The 23382-nt window shown below is 39.3% G+C and overlaps 2 protein-coding genes across 2 annotated transcripts; both read right to left on the reverse strand.

Annotated features, from left to right (window-relative positions):
• Positions 1–2152: 2152 nt before the first annotated feature.
• hoxc12a (homeobox C12a) lies at positions 2153–6203 on the reverse strand. The gene is made up of 2 exons (XM_040047397.1): positions 5486–6203; positions 2153–4395 (listed from the first exon to the last, which is right to left on the reverse strand). The coding sequence occupies exons 1-2, from the start codon at positions 6072–6074 to the stop codon at positions 4157–4159; spliced, it is 828 nt and encodes a 275-aa protein (XP_039903331.1). The 5' UTR covers positions 6075–6203; the 3' UTR covers positions 2153–4156.
• A 6420-nt stretch (positions 6204–12623) lies between these two features.
• Positions 12624–16980, reverse strand: hoxc13a (homeobox C13a). Its single transcript, XM_040048003.1, has 2 exons — positions 16158–16980; positions 12624–14058 (listed from the first exon to the last, which is right to left on the reverse strand). The coding sequence occupies exons 1-2, from the start codon at positions 16807–16809 to the stop codon at positions 13802–13804; spliced, it is 909 nt and encodes a 302-aa protein (XP_039903937.1). The 5' UTR covers positions 16810–16980; the 3' UTR covers positions 12624–13801.
• Between the last annotated feature and the right edge of the window lie 6402 nt (positions 16981–23382).

Below are 23382 nucleotides of genomic sequence, written 5' to 3' on the forward strand. Positions count from 1 at the left end.
ATATATTTGTATATTTGTAACATAGTATGGCAACGAAGGTTTGCGATTAAACAAAAAGCAAGAAAGACGATGGTGCTTTTTCCGTATCCCATTCTCTTCTTACCAATTTAACAAGGCAACGCACAAACATAAGATACAATTTTATCTCCTTTCATGGTCAACAACGCGTTTGATGACCTGAAAAGGCTGGAGCTGTTATGAACGACGTCCTCTCGGTGATCAAATTCAATAAAGCCACTTTAAGATCGCCTGGCATTATTTCATAGTCTTAGTTAATTATTGCAACAAATACTAGGTGCGCTTAACGAGTAATGTTTTGCATCAGATTGGCGTCGCTTTGTGAATATGATGCACTGTGTATTCATTAAAACATACACGGACACATGTGTGTTGTCATCGCTGCGCAAAAAGGAAAATATGAGAATATTACGCACTGCTTTCTTGTTTTAAAGGTAAAGAAATGATTAAAATTCCGTTGCCGTGATATATCGAAACGATTTCAAATCCCCGTTTTATCAGGTAGGCCTAAGCAAAATCTACATGATGCCAGCATGTGTCTTTCATTTACGCCTTCCCTTGAAGTGTCATGTATTTAAATTCATAAACAATTGGAGAAGTGTTGACTACATTTACTAGGGTTACTTAAAAAATCAGCATTTAGATTTTTGTTTTCGTATCCGCACATACATCGTGCCCTTTTTGAAGCTGTGTGTACAGACAACCTCACGGAGGACCGTACAGCCGTTATATTTATTAAATCATATGTAGCACATAAAAGTACAAAAATAATTCTGAATTGATGAAAATAATAGAAGGGCTTTTGTTGCGGTTTAAGATCCGCCTAACTAAGGAAGGTGGTTGTCGGTATTAAGGTAAACAGGCACACATATCAGCTTCTTTTACTTGCGTAAACAGCAATATGATATAGCTCCGGTAACACTCCTGCAAGACTTTTATCAACTCAAAATAAACGTTTCGAAATTTCAAAAGCTCGCTGATATATCTTAAATCATAAATATCCGAGGCAATAGTTAATCGAACACCAAGGGGATTGTGCCAAGTAATGAGCTCACGCCATCTTACATTTGTACATGTATGCCTGATCACGCACAGACCAAGTCAGGAATGTCATTCAGTCAGGCGGCTGCAAGGAGCAGACGTTCACAGTTCAGTGAAATGGCAACATCTGATTCCAAATGCAGACAGCAGAGCAGTTTCCAGTGAACATAGCCTACTTCACCATAACTCAGACTGCAAACTGTTGAAGACAAACGTACAATTGCATGTTTAGATAGCTGACAGGACAACGCTGCACTGCCGCGCATTGCTTTACACCCATTTGCCAGTAGGGAGAGCCTTGTGGATTTTAGAAACGGTTCATTGTAAAGGAGTGTGTGCGTACTGTGCATGTCATTTAAGGGAAGAATGTTTATTTTGTCTGCGTACATGTTATAATGAACTTTACTTTGATATATAATTATCACACTTATAAATCCGCACTGCAAGGCAGAAGATTGGATACACAAGGAAAAGGCAGTCCAAAGGGCTTGACTATATGGAGCACTGGGGTGTAACCCCATTACTGCTTTACAGAGCTATTGCGTGTTTAGCTGCGCCGTTATAGGCTTGTAGCATACCAGTGACATTGATTAGGTCGAACTTCAAGAGAAACCACAAGGACGGAAAAGGGAATTTTACTTTAAACCAGTCTAGGTGTTTTGTAGTTGTTGTTGTGTCCCAGGCTTTATAAACACAATATTCAGTGATAGTTTAAAATATGCACCTGGATGCAATTTTGCATTTTAACCTATTTGTCTATAACCTACCTTTGCATCTGCTGCGGCAACAATAAAATAAATAAATAAATAAATAAATAAAATAAAAAGCTCCCCCTGTGTGGGCTCTATTTTCTTACGTTTCACAGCATGTGTAATTAATGTGCCAACAAAACACTCTTTCAAATGCTTTCAAATGTCCTATTAATGTTCAAATCTTTATTTCAGTGTGGTGGACGCGTGTAGCTTTTAAACCGTGTTACAGGTCACGTCCAATAAAATAATCCCCACAGTTATCATTGGTGTTGAAGCAGAACATTCAGATAAGCAACATAATAACAGGCTAATACCAGTAACCTTTTCAATACTGTGTTTTATTGAAGACCTTACGCATATACATTCATATCATTATTACTTTTACAAGACAACGTAGCAATCCTTACAAGCGCAAAGAAAGGAATGCAATCGGAGTGACATAAAATAACGATAATAAACAACTACTACATTGAAACGTCGTTTCTTTAAATGTCATGAATGGTAAAACAATAATAATAATAATGATAATGATAATAATAATAATATTAAAAAAATAAAAACATTTGTAAAATTTTAAAAAATTAAACAAACCTTACATACCATTTCTTACCATTCTTGACACTATACACTTTTGGCCTACATTTCCAGCCCTTACAACCACAAATAGGCTATAGCCTATGGAATGCGATATTGTTACAAGACGGTCAATAACATAAAGCACTAGCCTATTACATAGCGATAAGGCCTCCTCAAATAGGATGCAAATACCAACATATGTCATTTCATTGAACAAAGTTGTACACAAGTACAGGGTAAAGAAAGGGGCAACACTGAGCACATTGCAAAAAGCAAGTACATTAATAGGTCTAATAGACCGTCCTCCCTCCCTAATAATAATTCTAGTAATAATAATTCTAATAATAATAATAATAATACATTCTTTGAAGACGTTTGAGTCCAAAAAGTTTTAGTTTGTTGGCATTTGTTTGGAAGAAAAAATATAAAAGTCACCTACAGAAAAAGTGTCCTGCAGAACATGACTTATGATTATTTCACATCAATAACATGCTGAGAACATTTCACTGCTATAGCTTACTCATTGTACATGACGGATAATGCACTGCATTCACTCTGAATTAAGGGAGCACACACATAAGCCTATGATTACATTTTTTTTAATTCTACATATTGATTAAAAAAAAATCATAAGCACCGAGTTTCTGAAATGCGCTTTCCCCAAAAAACAACTTATTCTCCCGCTGTTGCGAGTTTAGGCGGGTCCCTCGCTGTAACCGAGTTGGCCTTGAACACAGTTGTGTAGTACTGTTCAATCTTTCCATTACAGGTCATCGCTAGTTCATTGTAAAATACACTTTTTTTGACTGGTACAGTCTGGACTTAAACTTTTTATAGCAGCTCAAACCCGTTTTCTAACGGTGACCTCACTAAACGAAAGAAACGCAACCCATGCAGGATTCAGTGGTTGATGTTAAGACACGTTTAAAAGCAATAAAAGTAGGGGTGAAAGAGGAAAATACCTTCAGAAATCTATTTGCACATGAACAAAGTCATGGCAATCAATTTTCAATGCGCAGTCATAAAAACATTGATATGAATTACACTGCGGTTTTAGTTCTCGCCTCCTCACGCAGACTCCCAGACTTCCAGATCTGCCGCCCGTGACCGTGAACGTGCCCATAAACGTGGCGAAAACTATGGAGACAAGATAAAGGCGTTGTTCCTCTTGCCTAACAAAATATGGCATGTGGAGGTAAAGGCGACCGAAACCGAGATTCTTCTTTATCACTTCATAACTTCAGACATTTCTTTTTGCACTGATTCGCCCCAGTCAGGCTTCCCTGTCTGACTTCAGTATTATTTTTAGGCCTATTTCGAGGGCTCGCCGACTCTCCCGCCTTATTTTCTCTGACTAAAACGGTAACAATCCTGATGTCGTCACTATGTGTCAACCGAAAAAGATGTTACACTAAAGACACATTTAGGCCGTACACTAATGTCATGACAGATCGGGATAAAGTAAAACACACGCACACAAACACATTCTCACAGCTTCTTCTGTGTGATTATACCAAAACGTGAAGACTCACTGACGTGTATAGCTTTGGATGCCAGGCAGCGGCTTGTTTAGGGTTTTTGCAACCCGCACCTTTGATATAAAAATATTAGAAATAAAGTAGGGTAATAAATGCTTGCAATGTAAAAGATGGGTAGATGGTTGCATGCACTAAAAGAAGACCTAAGGGAGCGTAGAAGGCTTGGCTTTTTCTTTTCTTTTTTTTTCTTTTTCTTTTTTACTGCCTATCGATTCACCTTCTGCCGCATCTCTAAAAGTAGGCCAAAGCTTGCTCCCTCAGCATGAGTCTCTTCTTCTTCATCCTGCGGTTCTGGAACCAGATCTTGACTTGTTGGTCACTGAGGTTCAGACGATCGGAGAGTTCCCTCCGCCGCTGCCTGGTGATGAATTCGTTCAGCATAAATTCACCTTCTAACTCAGCCAGCTGAAGCTTGGAATAAGGTTTGCGCTTCTTTCTGGTCCGAGTGTGCATCGGGTACCACGGGGCACCTGGAGAAGAGGGGAGAGGAGGGGAGCACACAGTGGATTAGTCACCACGGTTGCAAAATCACGGTCACCTCCAAGGTTACGGGGAACCTACTGGGGCATCAGCTGTCCAAGTCAAGTTGCCTCCCTAGTTAAGTCAGTATGCAATGCGCCATGTTAGAGCAAACCTGTTAAATAGCATTGTGATAAGGCGCTTTTCTAAATATGTGTATATGTAAATAAATGTATTATTTTGGTTTAGCTGGAGTAAGCTGATGAGATTTGCTAAACATCCATGATGTAAGGCTTGTGCTTTATCTTAAGCTGAGAAAACTAATGCCCCTGGAAGCTGTCATTCTCTGCACATGTACCATGAATTTGTTTTGGTCTCTGACTCAAATCCCAATATTTGTAAATCAGGACTTGTCCAGTTTCGTTTCATTTTTGTTCCCCGTGTTTAAAAGACAAAAAAAATCAGCCACCTTTATGGAGCCCACCAATATACCGCGGTTTGTGTCACAGGAAGTTTTATTGTTGCAGTTAAAGCAGCATTAACGTGGTAATTGAGCCGTGCTTGCAAATACCACGTACTTATTTGCGACTTTCAAAGCATATTAAATGACTCCTGAGTCTACAGCGACAGAGATTAATTCTGTTTACGAGTCATTAAAAAGAAAACTGTCTCTATTCGATGCAGTCAACCAAAGCGACTCACTTCTTTAAATCACTGCACTGATCTGTGTGAGTGCGAACAAAATAGACCAAAGTCAACCGTTTATATGTCTAAGCAACAGAACCTCGCCTAAGCTATAAAAAATAGAAGACGGAACTGAATTGTTTACTCAAACGCTGCTTGTGATATGGATTGTTGGGGGTTATCTCTAACTGTACACACACACATGGCGCATGGAGTATTTTAGGGCAACCCCTAGTGGCGTTTGCACACCACGCAAGTACCCTGCAGGCTAACCTAAGCTGCATGTTGTGCATCAAGATAACGAGCTCTAATGACGGTTTAATACGGCAAATGTACGCTGTGCGCAGCCTGTTCTTTCTTATAAATAATGTGAAGGTGCGATTGTGAGAACTGTGGTTAAAAACAAAATACGCTCACCTCCGCCTGCGGCTATGTTGCTGGAATGGCTTCCCGGTGACACCAGGGTCTGTGTGTCGCTGGATGAAGGCTTGCTGCCCTCGTTGAGCAGAGAGGAGCTGGAATCGGACTCCATTGACTGACAGGATGGCGGGTCTTGCGTTAGCTGCTCGGTCCCATAATCGTATTTAGAAAAGGCAGCCGTGCTGCCAATTCCACTGTGCATCCCGTGGTCAGATGTTAGGGATGATGTGTCTCTCGCCCTATCCTCTCGTTTGAGACTGCTGCCACCTGAACAGGTCTCCCTATTCCCGTTGCCATTGTTGTAATAGCATTTGCCTTCCTCTGGTCTGGTAATTTCACACGACCGATTGAAGGAAGGGTTAATAGACACGGGGCTGCTAAAGTAGGATTGAGAGTATCCATTGCACGGCTCCGAAGGATTCCACGGGAGGGAGCAAACGTTGTCCCTTCTCGGGTACGAGAGAGACGGTAGCCCCGCCAGTTGTCCCCCTGAGGCTCTAAAATTCGGAAAGTAAAACGTGTCTCCAGTGTGGATGTTTACCAAAGGTCCCACAAACCCTGGATTAAGGAGATTATGCTCGCCCATTTCCGCGGGCCCGACCAACAGCTTCTAGTTTATTGCAATCTGACATTTAACGTAGTTAAACCTGGAGGAGCGCCTGATTGGTCATTCTCAGACCACGTGTCCAGGCTAAGTTCTGCTACACATGGTACCACCCACTTGGTCCATCTCAGACAAAACAAAACATTAACTTCTGTATTACTGAGGTTTATATGCTTTTTAAAAATACTATAAACCTTTTATTAAAAATGTAGAATCTTGTTTTTGCTCACTCGAGCAACGCCGCGTCCAAAAGGAGCCCAGACTGTTTCTCCTTTTACACTCGTGGAACTGTCCATGGCCTCGTTTAATATCTTTATAAGCTGGCAAAAGTTTTTTAAATGCTATTTCTTATGAAAACTATTTTTTCTTGAAGGAGAGGGTGCATATGACATCTTGTTTTCTAGCAAATTATGGTCGAATTCCGTGTCATATAAAGCTGTGATGTCCCAATTTTACAAGCTTGTTTTAAGAAAAGACTGATGCTCATTGCCGCACTCTACTCATATTTACAGTAACGGGGTCAGCAGGTTGAAGCCACTGGCTCTGTAAAGGAGGACGATATTCTACAAGGTTACTTTAAGAGGGTATATTTCACATAATATTCTCTAGTACACCTCACATGAACAACTTTAACAGATACCGCCAATAAACGTTCGCAGCCAAACTCTGGTGGGATTGTTATACCTCTCACAATTCTTTTATATGAATTTTACAAGATATCAGAGGGCCCTTAGCTGATTCAATCAGCCGAGAGTCTCTCTGCTTTATAACGCACTAATTAGTTGATTTGTGGATGCAGCTCGGAAGACACTGAACAAATATGAGATATTCTGTGATACCGGCATCCTATTTTCTGACAAAAGCGCTCTGTTTACGCACGCACACACACTCACGCAAACTTTTCAGACTCCGCCAAAGTGCAGTTTCTTTCAAAAATAATAAATAAAAAAAATCACTATCATATGCATATGATTTAGGTATTCTGCAAACAGCTGGCCCAACTATTTCTAATGTGGCCTGTGGTCATCAAATGACCATAATCCTCGTACATATTCTTATAAGTGATCCATGGCGTTTGCATTCCCCTCAAGGATACACAGGCTTCTTATTCTTGAAAATAAATAAATAAATCTAAGAAGACTGCACAGTCGTTTAAACTCTTTCAGTATTATACGAGTCCAGCAACAGTTTATTGCAATCGCCCTGCAAATTCAAATTTTGCTACCACCACCACTACCAAAAATCAATTTATATAATTACTAAAGTTGTCATAATCCAGTCTCCGCTTATTTCAATCAAGGTGGTTTAAAAAGTCCGACGACATATATTTAAAAAAAAATCATAGCTATAACATAGCCCACTTATGTCATCGTCAGCCTACTCAAGTTCACGACACAAGGTGGGATGAACTTGATGTTGAACTTTAATACTCCATTAAAATAAAGGAATAGATATGAGGTTCAGCAAACTTCAGTATGTATTGTGAGAGTTGATATCTCCATTAAATTTAAAGATATATAATCCGTATATTTGATAATGCACCGAATTCCATGTTGCTTATTAAAAACAAATGTAAAAATATCCGCCTTGTTAACATAGCACCAAGAAAAGAAAATCTGTTGTAAAGGTCCAAATATAAAATACATTAATATTCCCTTTATTTATTGACAGCAGCACTATGAATTTATGCATTAACAGAAATGCGCCGGCTTACAGAAGCCTGCACATGCGTGTTGAATGTCGCTAGTTGCCAATTAGAAATTTGCCAATGAGGTGTTATGTGAGAACATTAGCATTCACTTAAACACTGGTTTGGGAACGATTTGCAAGTCAGCCGATATCTGATAGCTGTGTCCGTAACTTGTGACCATGTATCCAATCTAACCGAAAGGCACCGGGCCTCGCTCTAGCCTTAAATAGAAAGAACAAATATCAAATGTTTAAACTGGAGAAGCTCTTGGGGATCTGTCAGGGTTTATCTCTCTCCCTTGGTCTCACTGCCTCTCCTATCACTGCACATTCTTGCATCTAGTTAGGGAGTCTCGCAATGCAGCACAACATCAATCCAGTATAATATCTTAGGCCTCGGTCTTATGAAAAGCATTTGGGTGCCTCGCTATCACTTCACAGCTTCTCATGTTATTATAACAGTTGACAAAAGCAAAACAGCACAGTGTGATGTTTACAACAAAATGTCCCGGACGTCCATGCGTTAAGTAATGTGCAGGCTTAAGTCGCCACTTTACCTCGGAGAAAGAGGCCATGTGTTGCGCCTCCTTGCCTCGTCTCTCCACGCCTCTGATCCAAAGTATCCCACAGATCCGGATTTCACGTGCAAACAACTGCACGTCTGTTCTGTGCATCTTTAGCTCGACGATGATGTCATATGTGACCGTGGGCTATAGGCCTTGTGCTCTAGCATAACGAAAATCTATTATTTAAAATAAAGAACTTAAAGCATATAGCACTGTCAAGGTCACTGTCTAGTACACTGTCTGCTCGATATTGAAAACAGTCTCGTGCAATCCCCTGGTCCCTGTCCAGACAGGGCAATAGCCTAAACAAAGGGCTTTTCTTCCCCTTTTCTCTCTTTGATTCTCGGCAGGCAGGTTGCCACAGTTATGTGCAACCCCTTAAAAGCTTCCTTCAAGAAAAACTAACCACCAAGGGAAGTATAAGGAACCACAAAGTGGTAACGTTTTAGATGAAATGTTTTGGAAGAGCTTTTTTTTTGTGTTTGTTTGTTTGTTTGTTTACAGCAACACACTATGTTTTATGCGGTTTTCTTGCAAAAATAACTATATGCATTCTTTTGATAAAATACGAATTCTGCTACTTACATCTCTAAGCTACTTGTATCTCTAAGAACAGCGCATATCATTCCGAGGGAAAATGATATTATTATTATTTTGAATTTCAAATTAAGGAAGCTAAAAACAACCCAAATAGAATACGTATTCATCATAATTTAACCCAGAGATTGTTGTGTAAAAATTAAAAATTAAAAAATTAAAATACGCAAACTAAGGATCAATAGTAAAGCTTCACTTTATAGAAATCAATATCTGAACCTGACCGTCACTTTGTGCTTAGCTGTATCGAAAGAAACTGTCAAAAAATGTTAAACAAGAATATTTTTTCTTTGATTTCTTTATTTTATTAGCTGGTTTAATTTTTAATCCAAACTTGACAACTTTAGTATCCTGTGCGCCTGTATAGTAAAATGTTTAATCAAAAAAATTGACTATAAAGAGTTAATTAACTAGGGCTGTTTATGACTATTAGATTATGAATTTTCGAACAAAACCTGGCTTGTATGCCTAGCAAGATTTAATTCACTTGTAACATGTTTGAACAGTGTGCAGCTTTTAAAAAAATATGAAGTCGCCTTTTTTTTCCAGTGAGGTCAACAAATAAATGCATAAATAAATAAAACAACTAAACGCTGAAAGTCTCGGTAGCCTTCTGCGTCTTACATTGATCGGGCATATTATGCCTAGAATACATCAAATAACAGATTTACAGACATCAAATAATTTTGCACTGATGGTATAATATAAGGTTTAATTCAGACAGCAGTGTCCTTGCAAAATAACTAAGATAAAAATGGCATTCTGTCAGCTTTAAACGTCAGGCTTCAACTTTAAATGCTGACAGAAAACTTTCCTTTTTTAAAATCTTTTTTACATTAAAATAATTGGACAAAATGAAACAAAGGTAAGCTCCGTGTTCCGCAAATATTGTCAAAAGCACTGAAAAAAAATGTCAACCAGGCGCTAAAACTAGACATGAACGAAAACACATTAAGAAAAATGCTGTTGCAACACTTCCTGATATTTTCCTCTGGTCACCACCAGAGGTTATCAGCCCCCTTTTTCATAGCTGACGGTGGCCTGCTGCTTTCACACCTCCACATACAGCAAAACGCAAGGGCTACTTTTTTCTTTTAGTTTTGAAGCAGTTTTGTATGGTTTAATGAGATTATATGCTGCATAATTCCCCGTTTGGCACATAAAATACTAATCTGGCTATTTAACATATTTGGCATAGATGTCGATTTGGGCCTAAAACTGAGCAGATGAAAAAAGGGGAACCGTGTAGCTTATTGCGACGCTGATACATTTACACATGAGTTTATGTACTGTACCATTTCTCTTTCTTCATATATGTATATGTATAACGCTTTAAAAACATGGTTGTTACAGCATTACACACGCGTATCTTTTAAAGCGCATTTTCCGCTCGTTTCACTGCATTTTGCTGGTGTAGATTAGCCAACTTATGTGGCAAATTACTGGTCGGACTTTAAATACACAGCTAAAGAAAAAATACGTAGCGCATACTTTTGTTCTGAAACAAAATACATATAAACAGCTGTGCATTTTTACATATGAAAACGTCGTCGCTGTACGAAGTGTAGCTCATCGACAGAAATAAACCACATTTAAAAATTAAGGTTATGCTTGTCACAGCATATTCTTCCTTACTTTTGTTTTTTCAGTGTACTTTTTTTTGAAAGCTACAAAATGTCCTAAAACAAAGTCCATGTAGGCCTACTGCCATATTAGGAAGAAAACAGCCGTACCTTTAATTGTTTTATTGTGGGCGACGTCGTATAATTATTTCCTCTTGCTGTGTAGGCAGTATGGCTGCTTGCTGAGGGTTACTGATGTTGGTGTGAGGCGTCAAAAGTTCTACCTGTCCTCCGTGGTCAATAACACACACACCTCATGATGAGTGCGTGAAACCATTGGTGGTTTGGGAGGTACGGGCTAGAACAAGTACTTTTAGATGACTTCTTAAAAAAAGAGGGGGGGTGAAAGAAAAGAAAAAAACAACTGAGTCAAAATGTTAATGCACCGCTCTTAGAGATGGTCAGAGTCGCAGGTCAGAGGATATCGCTACACTTCCCCTTTTTATGTATTTATGGCATGTCATTAAGCCCGTCTGTCTAGACTGGGAAATAACACCTTGTTTGCCTACAAACAAACAGTCAGCAGTGGTGTCCAACCCCCTATTTATTATTCACAATCCGCTGTGATGTCAAGGTCAAAGTGACTGCATAGTCATGGTCAAGGGTAAATTAGAGGAGCCAGAACTTTCTACAGGGACTGAAAATCCAGGAAACGAACGAACAAAAGTTGAAATCTGGCGGCTTAGAGCCTCAAGTCTGACACAGCGCGCCAGAAATCGGCACATAAAGAAATGAAAGTGGACAGCAAAACTTAGACTAATGATTAATTCGGTTGGATTTGTTTGTTTGTTTTTTAGGGATTAGCTTTAACGTTAGATTTAATAGGAAAGGCCTCAGACGTTAAATGCTAAGACTAAAGAAAGGCACAGAAACCGTTTTCACGCTTTACATCTCACACGAAGAGTCATATACCTGGGTTTTAATTCAGATAAAACATTTAATCACAGACTTGATGTGGGCTAGTCACCAGGAGCTTAAAATAAACTGACCGCATCTTCAATTATTCTCAGGACACTCGTGTCTAACCGTTTATGTCCGCGTATTATTTTTCTCCAGTCATTTCCTGTTGCACAAGTAGCCTAGCCTAACTTACCTTTGAGAAATTCATGACTAAAGTCTGCATGTGAAACAAGTGGGTGCGTGTAAAATACAACAAAACCTTCTCTTTAAACACATAAAAAACATGTACATAAACAAAACCACACAGACTTGTTGCATAATGTTGCCTTGGTGGGGAATTGTGTTTTTAGCGTCAGTGCGTAATTGACCTACTATTAAGACGCAGATAGACTGTGTGTGTGTGTGTGTGTGTGTGTGTGTGTGTGTGTGTGTGTGTGTGTGTGTGTGTGTGTGTGTGTGTGTGTGTGTGTGTGTGTGTGTGGCTGGGTGAAATGGCTCCTCAACTTAACTACAACTGCAACCTGTGTATAGGCTTACCTGTAACAACTCCGTACTGCAATTACAGCAGGCTCGAGCCTGTATACCGAATCCAGCGAAGGACTAAAACTACATTTACCAAAGCAAATGCTTTGCCTTTTAAATCTACTCAGGTTTTGTCAGTATGTTGGAAAATATTAATCAACAAAATATGTTATGAATAAATACTCTCAGTACAGATGGTGTCTAATTAAGACAATGTTCTTGCCCTCTTGAAGGTTGCCGGTTTTTACGTTTCCGTTAGACCCACAACAAAACACTTTTGTACCTGTGGACGGAAAATAATAAGGATTGAAAATAATAACCCGCTAAATGTTCGCGTGAGAGCGGGTAGATAAGCCATTTGATTCGCTGAATGCCAGCTATTCTGAAACTTGAACGAATGCTAAATAACAGAAAAAAATGCACTGCCTTTAACTTTGATGGAAATTGCGGTGGAATTTTGCGGTGCAAACTTCATGAGCACATTTCTCCGTTTCTCAAAGCTGATCTATGTAAATAAACGGGTCCTGTAAGTCTCAACATTGTAGTTCTATGTAGAAGAAAGAAGTAAATTCCAGCATAGTTATTCATTTATGTTTTTCTGACTTTGCAAGTGCCAGTATGCCTTGTTGCGCACTAATCGTGACTAATCACTGTATCATCCCTGCTTGCCAACAAGATGACTCCAGGTTGCCCAGTTATTCTTAATCGAGTATTGTGCGAAATAAAAATCTGGACTCGCCCATCCGTTGCTGGGATGTTGTAGAGGAAAAGCGATAGAGGTCTGGGTCTCTGCTACTTAGTAGCACCGGTGTAACTTGAAACGAAAGGAAATGCTGCGAGGAGGGTGGCTGATTGACTTGGATATTTGAGCATTTTCATAATCATCATTTATTTATGAAACACGTTATCAGTACGTAATTCAACACCACAAAACAGTTCACATACTGCACCAAAGTAGAAATTACAGGCGTCGTACAAGGCGTGTGATCATCTCCAATGTTACACCAACGAAGTCAAAACAAGATAGAAACGATTGTGCATTTATGTGTAATACTCACTGACTTTAATGGTTTACAATCATTCCGGTTGCATGACAGAATCCTTCACTGATAAAAGGAAAAAATACAGGTTTGGGGGATATTCCAGTTTACATTTCCGCCATACTAGATAATATGAATTAAATAAGAAAGGCATTGCACTGTACAGATTAACGACATAGCAGCCTTTGTTTTACCCCAGGCTTTACATATCCCACACACATAGCTTTTGAAATTCAGATGTAACATTTTTTTTCTTTTTCTTTCTTTTTCCTTTTTTTATTTAGAAAATTATTCTTTCTTCCGAAAGTCTTTTGTTGAAGACGATAAAGTCTCAAGTTCAGCATGTCTTTTCGCCACCGCAACCATTGTCCATGCGGCGATTACAGTTCAAAAATGACATTAAACCGTGTCCTCTGTTTTTGATCAGTTGCAAGTATTGAAATATCATCAGTCCTTTTGAAATCTTAGAAAAAGGAAACAGGAAAAGAAACACACAATACTTGTCTTTGAAATACTAATATCGTTTTAAATATTATATATTTATATATGTACATTCCTATAAAACAAAATGTGAAGTGAATTTTTATATTTTCACAGTTTTTAGAGCATTATCTCTAAATTGAAATCGGAGACCTTGGTTGCGTGGTCGGTGGAGTTGATGATGGAACTTAAATTAAAAATACAAAAGAAATTTCTTCAACTACGATTGGTAAATATATGGCAAGATGATTTGGAAAGTGTGACTTGCAGTTTCAAGAAAGTCGCTCATCCATTCAAGTGGTGTGCATATGACTGTTCTTGGATTTACTGACAAATTTCTTCTCCTTGACTCGTCGGTTTTGGAACCAGATGGTGACTTGACGCTCTGAAAGGTTGGTGGCGGCCGAGATGCGCCTTCTCTTGTCTTTGGTGATGAACTTGCTCGCTGCATACTCTTTCTCCAGTTCCTTGAGCTGGATTTTGGTGTAAGGGACACGCTTTTTACGCCCTCGACGATAACTGCTGACCTCGGGCTGCAATGGCACAACATCTGCAAGAAAATAGGAACAGTTCCAGGAAAATATTAGTCGCTGTGCAAAATAGCACAATGTTTCATTTCACAAAACCAGCAATGCTGCGTTTGACAAGGCCGGTCAAATTTGGATGGACTCTACTGAAAATAGGAAAATACAATCTCTTTGACTGTGTGTGTGTGTGTGTGTGTGTGTGTGTGTGTGTGTGTGTGTGTGTGTGTGTGTGTGTGTGTGTGTGTGTGTGTGTGTGTGTGTGTGTGTGGTGACGGGAATGGGCTACAGAGTTAAAAATTTCTGGAAGTCAGAATCTCTGGTGTGCTGCACCTGACATGTGGAGAGGTGACTGAATAACTTCCAGTTGTTGTAAATGATCTTTCAATATCAAGTGACAGTTATGGTTCATACTAATACTTTATCTGATCTCACTGATAATCTGTGGACCAAGGTAACTGCGGTTATTGTTATCTTAAAAGAATCTCCCATTGACATGTAATCAAGCTGTGGGGTAAGACTGATAAGTGTAATTATATTTGGTCCGGTTGTGTGTGCCACACACCAGTCACCAGTAACACACAGGAATCACAATCTGGCATCTAACTTGAAGACAGCTGGCAACTTTAACTTTTTAATTTTTCTTACAATAAAGTTATACATGTTAAACATATTTTATACTTTTCTTTAAAGGCTTTCTTGAAAGATTCTAGTTTTACTCATAATATAATGCAATTTTATTTTTTATACTCTATTCACTTTTTTTGTTAATTCCCCATAGTTCTTTTTTTTTTAAGTTAACCTAACTTTTGTGACTAGTCTCTTTTGTCAAGAGTAAAGCTAAATGCAAAACAGCCGTGCAAAAACATGACAGGACAAGCAGGGCAATCTTAACACAAATACTGGCAAGCTGTAATACATGCAGTTTTTCGCCCCCTATAATTGGCAGCAAGAGATTGTTACGATACACTATTCTTGTGTAAACATGAAATTGGGGGGAAATGCACATTATTTAAGCTAAAGGATTTTAAAGCTATGTCCTAATATTTGACTCACTGTCCTCAAGCATTCAGTTATATCTTGTCATTAAATTGAGGATAACTGACTGGATATGAGAGTCACTGCATGTGTTTTTAGTTGCAAGAAAATCAGTTGATGCGCGTGAGAGGACGTCAGTCTGTGTGTGTGTGGCTGAAACAGCACAGAAAGGCAGCGCGCACTTGTGTGTTCGTGCATGTGTACGCGCGTAACTGTCTGCGTGCCCGTGCTTGCGTGGCTTGCTCTTGTGTATTTATAACATTTAAAAAGCAATGGGGTCCCTACCAGAAATTAAAAATAGCTACAGATTTCAAAAAGATAATAAAGTCATAAGCTAAACAAAGTAGCCTAGTAAACACTCTGTAAAGTGCATACTGGCGCATGCTGTTGATAAGAGGCATGCTGTGTGATGGCAAACAACGTAAAAGGTGAGCCTGTCCGTCTTTTTGAACCATTTATACGACATGATGCAAAGATCTGTACGTAATGCAAATGTTATAAATGAATCCTAATATATGCAAAAGACGCACCACGGGGGCGCAAAGATTTATTGGCACCATCCAAACGCAGCAGGCTAGCTAAGCCACTATATTGTCATACAAGGGGCAAAGGTATGCAGTGCTGTTCCTCTCTGTTCTACGTGACGAAACTTAACTATCTTCATCATATGACTGTCAAAAGCAAATACTCAGAAAGGATGGGCTCCAGAAAACCCACCTTAACGTGGAATTCCAATTTACTTTCAATTTATGCATATTTCAAAGAAATGCATGGGGATTTGTTGAACTTCAAACCATAATAATATTTCCGCATAAAATGAGAGATGCAGGAAAATTACACGTGATGACAGACATGGGAATTTACAGTTGTGTGTTTTTTCATCAGATTTAGTTTCCCGTGGCTCATTGGTAAGTTGATACGGAGACTTTAACACAATAAAATTAGATGACCACAGTACGAAAGCAAAGTAAACTATCTGCCTGCATTTTAATAGCCCTAATGCGTATTAACATGCTGCAAGCAGCTGGACTACTACAGAAATTCCAATCTGCCGGAACACTTTAAAAATCATTATACTTTTCCATACCTGGGAAAGGTGATTTCCAAATATGAGTTGGTTGTGTTGGCTCTTTGTAGCCATCCCAGCTATTAGGGAGAGCCCAGTGCTGGTAGCCCTCCATGGGAATCAAGGCGTCGTGGCGCGGTTCAGGGTGGGCACTGATACTGGGCACCACCGACACGTCGAGATATCCGGGAACAGCCTGATACGAGCTGGCGAAACTCGGGTAGAAGGCAAACTCTTTCGCCCTGGTAGACAGCTCTTCCGTAGGCAGCGCTGTGCTGGGCTCGGCATATTTCTCTGCGGGATGGTACGAGCAAGGCTTCTGCTGCAAGTTCACGTTGTGCGAGTGAGATAATCTGCAGCCGTAATATGGGTTTCCAAAGGGATAACCGTAACTCAAAGATGCACTTGATGATGTTTGAGAAGCGGGACACTGTCGGCCAGTGTCTGTGGAGGAAATATCCGAGTAGACGGAGCCCTGGTGGGTCGCTATGGTGCCAGAATGTCGTCCCAGCGCGGGGTGCGACATCAGGTCCCTGCAGTGGGTCGCAGGGCAATTACCGCTCAGTCCCTCCATTGTTTGGCTTTTATTCTGGTTGTTTTCATTCGGGCTTTTTTCATAAACGTACATCAAGGTGTCCGCCCAGCGTGGATGCAGAACTAGCGAAGTCGTCATATCACGGGCTGCCGATGCTTTTTAAAAGTCGACTACTCCAAGACGGACACCTCATTTCCAACTACAGTTTACACCGAGCGCATGCGCACATAGTGCTCTTGTGTGTCCACTTCATTAAGAATCTGGCACGTGATACGCTAACAAGTCCTACGAGATTGAGCTTGTGAGCAGGAGCAGAGCAGCCCTTTAAAGACCCACTGCCTCAAGTGTCACCGTTTTTCCTGCAGAACACCGAGTCATATCATTGGCTTAAATCACCTAGACCCACACCCTTAAAGGGGAGTTTGGATACGTTCACGATCTGGAGCAAACGAAAGCAACCTGTGAAGTTTAGCCGATTTCTGAAGATGCCAGGGGATATAACATTGTGCAAAGAAAAAATTAAAATAAAATATTTGTATTTACATTTGTGAATAGTATTTTCAGCTTCATATGACACAAACTCTTATCTCTGTCCGTTACTTTGTGGTGGATATGTTGCGTCTGGGGTTTTGTTTGAAATATAAAAATATATAATATTACAGAACGATAATGCAATATTGAATCTTAATTATGTAGTCAACTTAATCTTTATTATCTCACACTGGTCTTAGGTATATGTGGGACACTATATATGCATATTCAAACCTCTTATCAAGGCTCCTTCCTAGAAGTGCGCATTCAGATCCGCATCTTCTACTAATTCGCACATGAATATAATGAAGAAATTCTGTTTTGTTTTGTTTTTTTTGCAGCAGGGAATAATCAGGATTTTACTAATATTACATTTAAGATGTTGATATTGTGAAAACTATAATATTTCATTTTATGTATTTCTTTTCTTTTATTTAGTTATTTTTTAGAATGAGGTAATTATTTTTTGCAGCATATTGTTCTTAATTAAGTAAGTATCTACAGGTTGGCCGGGTGTGTGCGCGCCGTGTGTATGTGATGCAGACCTACCAGGCTGAGTTTTAGGATTATCAACCGTGAATGTGCTGAATGACAGTCACTGCACCGCAGTACCAGCCGCCACAGGACGAGATGAAAGTCATAGCAGGTAAGACGCCGTCATTACAAAATAAGCGAACAGTGTTTTGGTATTTAAATATATAAATGGCGTAATTGCCCATACTGACTGATAGCGTTTAGTTTTTATAGAGTTTAATCCGTTATATGTTTAAGTAAAGATATATTTAGTTTAAAGATTCACTCTCAGGCCCAAAGTGAGTTTCAGCGACAAGCAGACAATCAAAGTCACCATTAAGCGAATTCATGTGATGTTTCCGTTTCACTGTGCACTTCATTCATACTCTATAAGTGGATGCTGACGCTTCCAGGGGAAAATAAGAACAAGGGCCGCTTTGAGCTGGATTGTATTTTGGCTAAAGAGCTTATTTAATTATACTCCATGATAGATATGCGGACCTATTTCTTCCAACAACTCTTCCTCTGTTGTTTTATTTGCGTCTTCCTTTAGATTTGTAAGACTATTCAAAAAGTTTTAGTTCTTCTTATTACCACCAGGTTCTATAACCCCCCCCCCTCCCACACACACACACACACACACACACGCACACACACTTTCTTTTGTTCTGCATTTCAAAAATTACTTCTGAGCTAATATATAAAACTTTACTGTATTTTCAAGTTTCAAATATGGCCGATAGGCTAGGCCCACAGTGAATCCATAAAGGCTTTTTGTAATGCCTGTTCCATGAGTCACTCATAAAGCAGGCTACAAGCTACCCTGTAAAGGGCGGATAGTTTATCAACATTTTTGCTCTTCTGAGTTGTCTTAGGAATAATCGAGCAACCGTTGCGCATTTGCAAACAGCACTGGGGAAGCCGGACCCCTGTCCTTCCTCGGACAGAGACTTTAGCTCTTTTGTCTCAAGGAAATTACAACTGCGAAAAGCTCATCCAAGCGGCAGCTGCACGGAAGTCCAAGGTCAAGGTAAAAAAACGCAGACAAACAAGGTCGTAATCAGAGTCTAGACAGGCAAGAATGAACTTCACACTGAAGTATGCAGCAAACTAGAAGTTATTTGGAGACCCTTACTCTAAAATATTTGCTATGTGCGAAGAGGGGGAAAGAATTCCAAATACTATTTAGTTTCTGCTTGAAAATCAGGAATTTGACAACATTTGCGCGGCAGAAAACCGGCACCTTCCAAACTAAGAATTTAGCTCCTTTTTATTATTAATGACCGTATATTAAAAATCTTCTTTAATTGTTAGTATTTTTAATCAATGCTGTCTACTATAACAGATGCAAGTGCATATTTCTTGCTGATTATAGAAACAGTTCCTCCAGACTGATGGTGTAGCGTTGGTCGAATAGGCAGCCTGATAGTTTAACATTAAACAAAGCAAAGCCAAAAAAAAGAGAAGGAAAATTGCAATCAACTATCTTTTTTCGTATACAAATATATAAATCACGTGTTAATCTGACCTGTACATTTCTCTAAAATAGACTGGAAATGTCCGTTTCTGATTTTATCAATCATTTCTGAAAAACTAGACTACACTACATTATCACAACAGATTAACATCTTAAATATACGGGTAACTGTTGAATTTGCCTTCTTTAACCCTTTGTAAGTAGGAGTAAGTATTATAACTATCACGTTTATGGTTAGGAGGAAAGAAAAAAGCAAAAAAATATAGATTGGATAGTATGTAGGCGTTTAAGGAAAAGTAGCAAAGATACCAGTAACTCCATGTTAACTATAGTGTTTAATTAGCCCCACAGAAAATATGTTAACGTGAACTTCAGAATTCATTATCTTTTATTAACCCTTAACCTGCTTAAGATACACAGATTCTTATAAATATTTCCCGCAAGTTTCCGCATGCCCAAGTTTCACATTGTATTTAAAATTTCATCCGAACTACCCATTCACAGCGAGATTTATAAATAATTAATTGTAAAATGAAGATTGCTGTTTTCTTGCCCACGCTGAACTTAAACTTGAGTTTAGGGTTCAAATGAGTTGCGCTGGGTAAGTACGCAAACTTGTCTCTTATGCTGGGAAATCAGACTAAAATTAATTCGCCTAAGTGGGTTTACTTTTTTTGTCACCGCATATTATAGTTCTTAAATTTGCGTATAATGACAAGAAAGAAGGAAACGCTTTCAATCAAAGTCGCGATGCTTGAAGGGGTATTAACCAAACTACAAAAAAATAAATGACTAAATAAATTACGCAAATACATTTGCAGTCAGAGACGATAGTGAAAAACTCTCACTGCTCAGTTTTAAGCAAAGTATTTTAGAGGGGTTCTGGATCCTTATTCGGTTTATGGGAACTTCGACCAGAAAATTAAAAAACATGTAATTTTACAAACATTCATCCATCTTAAATATTAAAACTTTTTGTTTAAAAACTTAGAAGGATCTGCAAGGATGAATCAAATACTCTTCACTGCGAAAGTGTTAATAGAAACGACTACCCTGACCACCAGCAATGATGCCTCGCAGTAAATACATTGACAACCAGACATCACGTCCTGCCAGACAGGCCCTGTCAGGCGGGGAGAGCGCCTGTCTGGTGCATTGGTTTGTGGGGGAGGGGAACCTTCCATCCTCATAGAACGGCTCCCTACCTGCAGCTTCCGCTGTCAACTCACTGCATATGCACACGACTTAGCCGATGGCTATTAAGCCAGAAGAATATGCGTTTACAACATGCACCGAGCGCCATTTTGACTCTGCAGTACAAGGCTGTAGTGTGTTATTGTACAGCCCCATTCAACCCAATCCCATTTACCGCAGGCCCATATCTTATTCAAATAATAATGACACTGCCATCATAACCTACAAATTAATCTTTTGAGGTGGAGACAAATTAACATTTCCACCTAAAGCTAAGCCTAAGTGAATTATTTTTCATCTATCTATGAAATAGTATCTTAACAGTAGTTTCATTATGATGCAAATCCTTGGATATATTTAAGAGTTTCCAATCAGCTGCAGGCTGAACCAATGTTATAATGAAGTTAAAATCACTGGTAATTCAACTGAAAACCACACGTAGACAAACCAAAAACCCAAATAGATGTGCGCAATATAGTAAGGAGCCCATGGAGACTTTTAGCGTATACTGTATATGGACGAAGCAACTGGACCCAAACTGGATTGTGATACATAAACATGACAGGAAACTGAGGCTCATATTAACTTGAAAGCATCGTGCAAGTCACACGTGACTGCTTGAGTCGCAACATGTACTTCCATGCTTGCATTAATCTTTGTTCGTGCAACATTTTCATCTGAAAAATACAGCACTTCTCCTCCTCCTAGGAATCACATGTGTGTGTGAAGGTGGACTATTGTTCTGGAAGCAGGACAATGCTTTCCTGTCATGAAAGCATTCCTACAAAACTAAAACAGCATCTCAATCTGGTGTTTTCCTCTCCGAGCTGCATTTAATTTACGATCAGAAGAGTTCGTAAGCATAGAAGCCATCATCACTGACTTTCTATGCCAACTGTCAGGGCATAGGGCAGCATGTGATTTTTGCCAAGGTCTGAAATATATAACTAGGCGGTGCAGTGCTTGGTGCGTGACAAAGAATGAATTTACAAAACACTAACAAAAAATGTTAATTTAAACTCAATGCGTAAATAGATCAGGGTACAGCTTTTAGTTTGCTAGAACCTAGGTCAACAAATTAGCCTGGTTGTTGCATTTTCTGTGTCTTGCCGCATAGGGATGAGCAGCTGATACTAGCAGCCGAACCTGGATAAGGCATTTGTGACCCCAATCTAATGTAAACTACGTGGCAGTCGCCTATACGTTTTCAGGAGATAAATCTACTGCAAAATCGTAGTCTAATTTCAGTGGTAGGAAGACATGTTTGCCAGGCAAACTTAAATTACATTTAGTATTCGTGAAACAGCACACAGTGAACAGAAGACACAAGTGTATTGAGTTTAGACAATACGGTGCAGGGAGTGTCCCAGCCCTTTAGATTCAAACCACTAATACTTTCTTAAATAGACTCTTACCAACTTAAGGTTAAAGATGTAAACTACTGCAAAGCCAAGTAACAAAATATGGCGGACGTTTGAAAATTAGTACGTTTAGCTTGAAGTTGGTCATCTTTAGGATAATCACCGACAGGTTTGGCCATTTTACGCGTCAGGGATAGCACAGTGTAGAGAGTGGCTGTATGTCATGACTCTTTCAAACACGCTGCATGAAAAGGACTACATACACATACATATACATTAGGCGTAATTTACTTCAGATTTGACTCTTTTAATTTCACCCAAAGCAGGTAGACTATGAGAGGATGGCCGTGGACTAACCGCAAACTAAAGGAGGCCAAGCAGAGCCGCGCCCACAGAACAGAGGGTATGGCTGGCAGACCACCGCTCCAGCTAGGCCAGATGGATTTACAAAATACAACGCAGGCTTTACAACCCTTTTTTAAAAGTGTACTTATCATATTCTTATTACATTGTCCATTGTTCATCATTCGTTGACTGCACTGAACTGATAGCAGGGTCTTTTACAAAATTCGAGAATAAAAGATTGTGCAGGTCATCAAGTTGCAATGCAAAGTGTATTTCTGAAATGCAATAAATTCGTCAGGAATACAGCACCGATTTAATGGGGAGCATGTAAGCCGCAAACATTTGTAGAATTTCGCACAATTCAGATCACAAGCTACACCAGCATCACCACAAAAACAGACGGATAAATAGATCTGATAAGGTGGTTGGTGTAGTTACACAACAATTTATGATTTTAGACACATATCTTGCTGTATATTAGGCTTCCTGACGTGGATAAAGGCAGTTTAGCGTAGCCTTGCGCAATTATCTCTTAAACTCATCACAAAATGAGTACTGCCACTATAGACTTAAGGTTTTTATTTTAACTTCTGCAATGCATTATTTGATTTGATATTTACTTTTATAACGACACATGACACCAACACGTTACTAAGTCTTATCTCGTCCAACACTGCAGGCCCAAATTTTGTCCAAGTTTTGCCTTTATGTGCGCCGTTGTTAATAAAATATTCTTTTGTATATGCCAAATCTTTGATTTACCACTGTTTAAGTGGTAAATCAAGTTTTGCAAGAGTCACTGCTTAGTGTTCCTGCTGCAGTCTAGAGGGTGGACCGGTGAGAAAGCTGACAAAATAAATCCACAGTTTGACGCGTCTCGTCGGAAGTCCAAGTTCAAGTTAAGAGAGGCCGTCGCTCCATCTGCCCAGACAGCAAAACAAAAGACACACACGTTCATCATTAATCACCTCACTCCTTCTCTCAAAGAATAAAGCCCTTAAAACTTTTTTTCTGCACATTTCAGACTGTCACTACACAAGCTGTCCCTTAAATGAGTTCTACCCACGCCAGAAGTGTGTTTAATATGTTTGAAGCTTCCCAATTGTTGTCGAAAAAGATCTTTCAGAAGCTATTTTTCTGATGAAGAGCTATTCTCCTTAACAGCAGGTCTGAAAAAAGAACAACACAGTCATCTGAGGTTAAGCACGTTTATTTCGAAAGTGATTATCGCGACGAAACTGATCCAAAATATGTTTGGCCATTTAAGATATAGAAATCTGTATTCAAATA

This window comes from Simochromis diagramma, unplaced genomic scaffold (assembly GCF_900408965.1).
Source record: "Simochromis diagramma unplaced genomic scaffold, fSimDia1.1 OVJJ01000387.1, whole genome shotgun sequence".
Taxonomy (NCBI): domain Eukaryota; kingdom Metazoa; phylum Chordata; class Actinopteri; order Cichliformes; family Cichlidae; genus Simochromis; species Simochromis diagramma.

Bases quoted from the DNA above. Each gene is read 5' to 3' on its own strand.
- hoxc12a (XM_040047397.1), bottom strand. From the start codon at position 6,074: ATGGGCGAGCATAATCTCCTTAATCCAGGGTTTGTGGGACCTTTGGTA. The intron at 4,396-5,485 runs GTGAGCGTATTT...CCTCTTCTCCAG, and splicing joins CAACATAGCCGCAGGCGGAG to GTGCCCCGTGGTACCCGATG.
- hoxc13a (XM_040048003.1), bottom strand. From the start codon at position 16,809: ATGACGACTTCGCTAGTTCTGCATCCACGCTGGGCGGACACCTTGATG. The intron at 14,059-16,157 runs GTATGGAAAAGT...ATTTTCTTGCAG, and splicing joins TTGGAAATCACCTTTCCCAG to ATGTTGTGCCATTGCAGCCC.